The 7,570-nt window shown below is 54.6% G+C and overlaps 1 protein-coding gene across 7 annotated transcripts; it reads left to right on the forward strand.

Moving 5' to 3' along the window:
• Positions 1-651: 651 nt before the first annotated feature.
• On the forward strand, positions 652-6,430 carry PVRIG (PVR related immunoglobulin domain containing). 7 transcript variants are annotated; one of them, XM_070484333.1, is made up of 7 exons: positions 4,009-4,258; positions 4,542-4,697; positions 4,776-4,911; positions 4,996-5,281; positions 5,434-5,557; positions 5,648-5,705; positions 5,808-6,430. In XM_070484333.1, exons 1-7 carry the CDS (start codon positions 4,169-4,171, stop codon positions 6,017-6,019), a joined length of 1,062 nt encoding a protein of 353 aa, XP_070340434.1. In that variant the 5' UTR covers positions 4,009-4,168; the 3' UTR covers positions 6,020-6,430. The 7 variants fall into 7 exon arrangements, with proteins under 7 accessions (XP_070340431.1, XP_070340433.1, XP_070340432.1 ...); XM_044747438.2 differs by having other exon boundaries at positions 4,208-4,258; positions 4,996-5,346; XM_070484330.1 differs by lacking the exon at positions 4,009-4,258 and adding an exon at positions 652-943 and having other exon boundaries at positions 4,542-4,911; positions 4,996-5,346.
• The last annotated feature ends 1,140 nt before the right edge of the window (positions 6,431-7,570 follow it).

The following is a 7,570-nucleotide window of genomic DNA, read 5'->3' on the forward strand; positions in this document are numbered from 1 at the left end:
TCTAGTTGAAAGTTGCTTATTTTGAGAATTAGTTTTAATGACCTTCATAACTGAAAAGAGTACCTCTCAAAAACATGTAAATCCAAATGAAGTAGGTGCTGATTTGGCTCTCTTCACCACCTTTTTAATAGATGAGTTAAAACCCATTGAAATTCTTCACTTGGAAGAGTTGTAAACAGGTCAGAAAACGATTTCCAAGCGCAGATGACAGCGTTCTCAGAGGGGATGTGCATTGTTTGGGGCCACAAAACCACTACATCCTGTAGCATGTAAACTTCAGTAATAAGCTCATCGTAATAAGCTGTGGGTTTCCCTCTCTTACCTTAGGATGCTGATCTTATTAGAGGTAAAGCAAGACGTTGGGATCCCAGTGAGGGCACCAGTGTCATGTCATAGTAATAAAAGTTAACTTCATTGTATTTTTCTCTTAAAAAATTAGAAATTAGTCATATTTCCTGCATGTCATCAGTAGACGTTTTGTGTACCACCTTGAGGTGCAAACACCTCACCTTGACAACCACAGCTTTGAAGGGTTTTGTGCTAGTATACCCCTTGCCAACAGGCGGGGGTGTGGGCTCCACGGGCAGCAGCTCCAGGTGGTCAGGCCCAGGCCAGGCTGGAACCGTAGCTCGGGCTGGAGATGGGGAGGCCTCTGCACAGGCTGAACCTTACCTGGGCTGATAAGTGACATCAAGCGATCCTTTTCAGGGGCCTGGTGGTGCTTGCACGCCTGTTATCTTACTATTGCTTTTATAATTTTTGTAATAACTTTTATTAGTAAATTTATAATAATTGCTTTTAAATAATTTTCAATAAGGCTTTTTCTTTTTTAACCTTTGTTGTGGCCATGAGCTCCGCCAAAAGGTGAATTGCTGGTGTTCTCTCCTAAATTATTAAAGGGAAGAGGTTTTTCCAGATTGCTGAGAAAAGTCTCGAGCTGAAGGTAAGTCACCCTGTGCTTTGAACTCCAGGCAACACTGACCAGGGGGTTACAGGATGGAAGAAGAATTTGTGCTTGGGTGACATGAAGGGATGAGGTGGCAAGATGGGGAAACGGTTTATTTTCACACGTAGACGTTTTGAAGCCTTCCTTGAGCTCTGTAGTTCCTTCCCTGGCCATGGGGGAACTCTGTGACCCTGGAGAGGATCCACAGAACACGTCACTCTTGAGTGCAGATTCACTAAAAACCCGTGTGTGGAGTTGGGAGAGCTGGAGAAATAGGCACTAAAAAGTGTGGTCAGGAAAGAGCAGAGAGAAGAGTGGCAAACCCACCAGAAATAAACCCTGGAAACTAGAGTAGAATAGCGGGCAGAGGAACACAGAATCCCAGGGAGACTTGAAGGAAAAGTAGATGAGAACCGGTGAAGAGACTGAGTGGTGTAGCAGACGCCGAAAGTGAAGTGTCTCGTGTCCTTGTCGTAGCCTCTCGCGTCCGAGCATGAGGAGGCAGCCCAATCTGGAAACAGCACAGTTTCTCCACTGATGGGGCAGAGGACTGCTGGGTTTTGACAGAAATCTTGCAATTCAATTTAAATGTTTTGACTGTGTGTAGGAGAGGCAGCTCAGCATAGTTGTTAATAGTGTGGGTTCAGGAGCTAAAATATTTGTCAGTGTTCAAATCCTGCTTCACTGTATACTGACCTTGCGACCCTGGGTGGGTTATTTCCTCATATGGTGATTGTAAGTGTGGAGCTAATATGTGTGAATCACCGAGGACAAATTTAGCACATAGTATAACTCAGATGTGCCTCTTATTGTTTATACTACTTTGGTGCAGGAAAATAAGTGGCCTTTTTCACAACATTTAAAATATAGGTAAAAATAAAATAAATGGGGCAGTTATGAGGCTCACTCTACAGACCCACGTGAGGAAGGTCTCATAAAAGGATGGTCACCAACGTTCGCTGAGGGCTCGAGCCAGGCCGGGGCAGAGTGCCGCACCTGTGCTAACTAGTCCTCTCACTTATACTGGGAAGCCATGTGACCCGTGTTGAGATGTTGCCACTTTGGGTGGTTAAGTCTCTTTGTCTAAGCCCGCAGAGCTATGAAATGGTGACACCGGTTCAAACCCTCGTGGGCCCAATTCTAGAGACTGACCACAGGCTGCTTTCACTGCAGCAGGACTCCGGCTGTGGCTGCAGAGATTTCACCAAGAAGCATCAGAGCAGGTGGCCGTTGCCAGACCTGTGTCATCTAAGTACCTCCAGGCCAAAGAGAGAAGAGGCCGACCATGCTGGCCTGATGATCCAGGGCTTGTGTTGCTAGGCTGAGTGACTTTGTGTCTCTGGAGCTCAAAATTCTGGAGACTATTCAGGAATAGCCAAGAAAGCTCTGAGAAAAGGACAAGGGCCCTCACATATATCAAAACATAAAAGCATTCTACTTAGGACCATGTGGCATTGAAAGAGGAATAAGCAAGTCAGTCAGTGGATAGACTACGAAAGAGAATCCAGAAGCAGAACCACTTGTAAGGATTTATGATCAAGAGGGCAGTTTGAAACGGTAGGGAAAGAGACTATTCATTAAATGGTTTGGGGGGAGCTGGCCCCATGGCCGAGCGGTTAAGTTCGTGCGCTCCTCTGCAGGCGGCCCAGTGTTTCATTGGTTCGAATCCTGGGTGCGGACATGGCACTGCTCATCAAACCACACTGAGGCAGCGTCCCACATGCCGCAGCTAGAAGGACACACAACGAAGAATATACAACTATGTACCGGGGGGCTTTGGGGAGAAAAAGGAAAAAAATAAAATCTTTAAAAAAAAAATTTTTCAAAAAAAATAAATGATTTGGGGACATCTGGCTCTCCATCTAAAATAAAATGTCACGCTATTGTACACAGCCCCCAAATCAAAATTCTTCATGGGCTAAAAATAAACCCTCCGTAGAGTTAAGCATAAAAACAAAACTAGGGAATTGTTTTTAGAACTTGGCCTTCTAAGCAATACACAAAATCTAGAGATGATAAAAGATTGACAGTTTCAATCTCTTGAAAATTCAGATGGCGAGGGGAGTGGGAATGAGTAGGCCGGTGAGGGAGGACTTTGACGTTTTCTATTCTTCTGTGTTTGAGGCTTATACAGTGAGGACTCACTGAGGGGACAGCACAGGATGAGACACAACGCAAAGAGTAAAAATAAAATTGAAAATATTGGTGAACAGTTAACTTCGTGCCAAGGCTTTTCACATCCTGATCACCAAGTATTGGACTCCTCTTATGTACTCGGACTGTGTGGGGAGTGAATAAAAGACAGCCACCACTCAGGGCCCGCCATTTGTGCAACGGTTGTCCAAGCAGGAAATGTTCACGCAGGGACAGCTTCCTGGAGGTGGTGGGATTTGAACTGGGCCTTGCAAAGTGGGGAGGATGGGAGACAAGGGTCTTCCAGGCTAGGGAGGCTGAGGCCAGCAGCCCCACGTGCCCCGGTGCTCTGCACCCACGCTGGGCTGGGCCATCTTGAACTGGGTCAGCTCTGCACGCGTCTCACACCCTGTCAGGGGAACAGTAAGGGAGGAGGTGGTGAGCGCAGGGCTGGGTCAGGTTTGGAGACTGGTTCATCAGGCCTGAGAGAAGGTGAAGCGGGGGAGAGGACGCCAACTGGGCTGGGAGCAGTGAAGTGACGGCCTGGAGGCCCTGCTTATCCAGGCTCTCAGGTGTGGAGGGAGTGACAGAGTTTGCTGAAGAAACCAACTGGTCTATGGCTAACACTACAGGATGAAACACAGATGCTGAATCCAGGGCACGTGGGCAGGCCTGGCCTCAGAGAGGCCACCACAGCCCTGGGCCACCTCTCAGTTCTCACCACACCCTGGACGAGAGTCCTCAGCATGGGCCCTTGGCTCTAACCCTGAGCTCACCAAGCTACTCTCCAGATTCAAGCTCAGCACAGGATAAGACAAGACGCAAAGCATTCTGACCTCTGGCTAGGGTCCCCTGTCACTGTTGATACCACAGCATTTGGCTTGGTTTGCATTCTGTAAATCAACATAAACAGGGAAGCAATGGAGCCACACTTTGTGGAAAGAGACGGCTTGGGTCAGACAGGTGGCAAGAGGGACAGGTGGTCAGGATTTCCTGATGGGCTGGAGACGAGAAGAGTCGCGGATGCCCATGCCTTTGGCCTGAGGAGCTGAAAGCCGGTTGTCCTACCTGTGCTGGGGGAGGCTGCAGATGGGGCAAAGTTCAGTTTGGGGCGTGCTTGTGACGTTAGGCATCCAAGAGACGATGTTAAGCGGGGCAGCTGGCTGTGCGAGGCTGGAGGTCAGGAGGGAGATCTGGGTTGGATTTAAATGTGGGACTGGCTGGCACATAGGCAGTGTGGAAGGCCACTTCAGGTGTCCCCAAGAGAGAAGTGAGGGATCAGGCTCGGTTTGGCTCTTGGTAGTCTCCCTGCTGACTTGCCTGCTTACAGGTCTTCCTCCTCCCAAGTTCCTCCACGTTCCCTGCCCCTTAGCTGGGCAAGGGCCAGGGGTCAGAGTCTTCTTCCTGAGGACAAACCAGGCGCCCCTGGTTCTTCCCTCCCCCACCCCTCGCCCCTTTCCAGGGCCTGGCCGGCTACCCACAGACGGCCCTGGGAAAGGAACCTCAGCCACCCGCCCTGCTTACCCTGAAGCACGGCATGGAGACAGGGAAACCTTGTCACTGTCACTTTAAGTCTCCTGAGGAAGGAGGTCCATCGCCCACTGCTCACCACACGGAGGTAAGTGAGAGAAGGAAGTGGGGCAGGGTGTGGAGAACACCCAGCCCGGCTGCTCCCCCGGCCTGCTCACACCTGCAGACTTCCTGCAATGAGACCGGAAACAGGTGCCGTCCCCACCACCACAGCCCCCAGAGCCTGGGCCAGAGGGGAGCCATGGACAGGCCCCGGGCCCTGCTCCTGCTCTTGGCGCTGCTGACACTCTGCATCACTGCTGGTGAGTGGAGGCCAGAGAGACGCAGAGGCTGTGAGGGCGGGTGGAGACACAGGCCTGGGCTCTCCCTATGCCTGTATCCCACAGGGACCCCCAAGGTCTGGGTGCAAGTTCAGACGGAGGCCGCCAAGTCCCCGTCCTTCACTGTCCGCTGTGGATTCCTGGGATCTGGCTCCATCTCCCTGGTGACTGTGAGCTGCGGGAAGCCCGATGGTGCCGAAGGGGCCAGCCTGGCTGTGCTGCACCCAGAATTCGGCACCGAGCTGAAGGCCCCAGCCCGCCAGGCCCACTGGGAAACCAAAACCAGCATCTCCCTCACCCTGGAAGGGTCTGAGGGGAGAAGCCCCAGTCCGAACACCACCTTCTGCTGCAAGTTTGTTTCCTTCCCCGAGGGCTCCCAGGCGGCCTGTGGGAACCCCTCCCTCAGCACAGACCAAGGTGGGGCTGGCGAGGGGAGGGCGCCCCGGGAGGGCAGGGAGGGCCTCCCAGCACCAGGCGCCGTCTGGTGCGTCTCTCTGTGCACAGGGCTCTCTGCCTCCACTCCAGCCCCCGTCGTGCGGGCCGACCTGGCTGGGATCTGGGGAGTCTCGGGGGTCCTTCTCTTTGGCTGCTTCTACCTCCTCCACCTCCTGCGCCGGCAGAGGCACTGGTGAGACCCCGCCCCTGCGGCCCCGTCTCAACCCCCACTGCACGGGGCTGGCCATGTGCTTTGCCCCTCACCCTCCTAACTCTCTCCAAGGTCTGTCATGAAGCTTCAGCCACCCCTCAGCAGCCCCCAGACACAGATGCCAGCAAGGGTGAGGACGAGGGGATCACTTTGGAGCTGGAATGGGGTGGGCTGCAGCTAGGGGGCCACGGGGTGGAGCCTCACTTGGGCCTCCTTCCCATCACCCCTGCAGGCGGCCGGCCCAGCCTCCCTGGCCTCTCTCCACATCCCCTATGCCACGGTCAACACCAGCTACTTCTGCCCAGCAACTCTGGACACCGTCCTCCCGCCCCAGCCGCTGTCAAGGTGGGCGCAGCTCCCCACCCACAGGACACGCCAACCCCAGGCACCTGCCCCCTGGGCATCCCTGCCAGCCTCTGCTCGCAGCAGTTTCATCTCCGTTGAGAATGGACTCTATACTCAGGCAGGAGAGAGGCCTCCCCACGCAGGCCCCAACCTTACCCCTTTCCCTGACCCTCTGGGGCCCAGAGCCGTGGAGGGTCGTTTAGGAGTTCGATGAGAGGGACCCCAAGTCCACTCAGCCTTCCTCCCCTCCCAGGCCTCTGGGACCCCCTCTGTTGGGTGTCTGCATCCTGGGCGCCACCACCTTTGCACATCTGGTTTTATTCTTAGGCCTCCAGTAAGTGTCTCCACACATGCCTGGCCAGGGCGCACTTGTTGCGGATGTGGTCAGCGTGTGTGGGCACACGTGTGTGTATGTGAGGTGACAAACCCCATCCCAGGTGGTTTCCTGTTCTCAAGTCCCCAACTCTCCCAAGTGATGTCATAACTAAGTCAACAAAATGGTTTCTCTGACCGGAGCCTTGCCTGGGCCTTTTCTTTCTTGGGGGGTAAAGAGGTTAGAGGCAGTTTCAACCCCTGGGACACAGGGGTCAGGTTAGAAGTGGAGGAAGACAGGGCCTCAGCCTGGGAGATGCCTCCCCTGCCCACCCCCGGACAGGGGGTGATCGTGGGGCTGGGGTGGCAGTGTCGGGCAGGGGGACTCCTGGCCCTGCAGACCTTGCTGAGGGACACCAGGTGGGAAGACAGGATTGGGGGTCTGGTGGCCCCCAGGCAGGATGGTCCATACTCAAATCCCACCACGTCCTAGGAGAGCAGAAGGAGTTTCTGGGGCTTCAACCTGAGAAAAGTCCCTGTCGTCTGACTTGGTGTCCCTGTGACAGGGGCTCCCTAATGGTCTGGGGATGGGGCCCTCCTGTCTTCCCTCCACGTCCCAAATCTGCCCACGGTGCCTTCCTCGGGCTCCTCTCCTATCACGAGGACACCAGGACTACTCCCCACTGGCCATTCGGGGGGCAGGCAGAGGCCCGCTCAGACAGCAGCTCCCCTCCCCCTAACCTTCCCATCTGGGAGCCAGCCCGCTTTCAGCAAACAGGCCTGCAGCCTGGGCCTCATCGCGCCTTTGCCATGTGAGATAGCTCGGCGAGAGAGCTCTGTAAGCTGCCAGGCTCCACAGGAACGTGGCGGGTTCCAGGTGGCAGAGGGCAGGCAGGAGCCAGGCTAAGGTAACCCCAACCAGGCTGAATACTAGTGGGGGGGGGGTACACCTGCCACTCAGCCCCTTCCTCCATCCTGCGTATGGGAAATCCCAAGCCATGCCACCTGCCAAGCCAGGAACCACCCCTCTGCCTGGCTCAGGGAGGGCCTGCCCAGAGGCTGTGTCCAACCACAGAATCTTCCGGAAACCCAGCTTACTATTGCAGGCATGCTCAGATGTGGCCTTCCTAGGACCCATCGCCATCCAGCCACCAGCTCTACACTGCACTGGGGAGAGGGGGGACCAGGGAGGGTGACGGGGTGGTTAAGGGGTCATTGGGCCTGCCAGGCGTCAGCCTCTGTGAAGCCCTCAGCACTGGCCTAGTCGGCTCAGTGGTCCCTGCAGGGCTGGGGGCTCAAGGGAGAGAGGAGGGGGTGCTGCAGAGGTCCCTGAGGAGG

This window comes from Equus asinus, chromosome 14 (assembly GCF_041296235.1).
Source record: "Equus asinus isolate D_3611 breed Donkey chromosome 14, EquAss-T2T_v2, whole genome shotgun sequence".
Lineage (NCBI taxonomy): Eukaryota > Metazoa > Chordata > Mammalia > Perissodactyla > Equidae > Equus > Equus asinus.

Bases quoted from the DNA above. Each gene is read 5' to 3' on its own strand.
- PVRIG (XM_014835926.3), top strand. From the start codon at position 4,169: ATGGGGCAAAGTTCAGTTTGGGGCGTGCTTGTGACGTTAGGCATCCAA. The intron at 4,912-4,995 runs GTGAGTGGAGGC...TGTATCCCACAG, and splicing joins GACACTCTGCATCACTGCTG to GGACCCCCAAGGTCTGGGTG. The intron at 5,706-5,807 runs GTGAGGACGAGG...TCACCCCTGCAG, and splicing joins AGACACAGATGCCAGCAAGG to GCGGCCGGCCCAGCCTCCCT.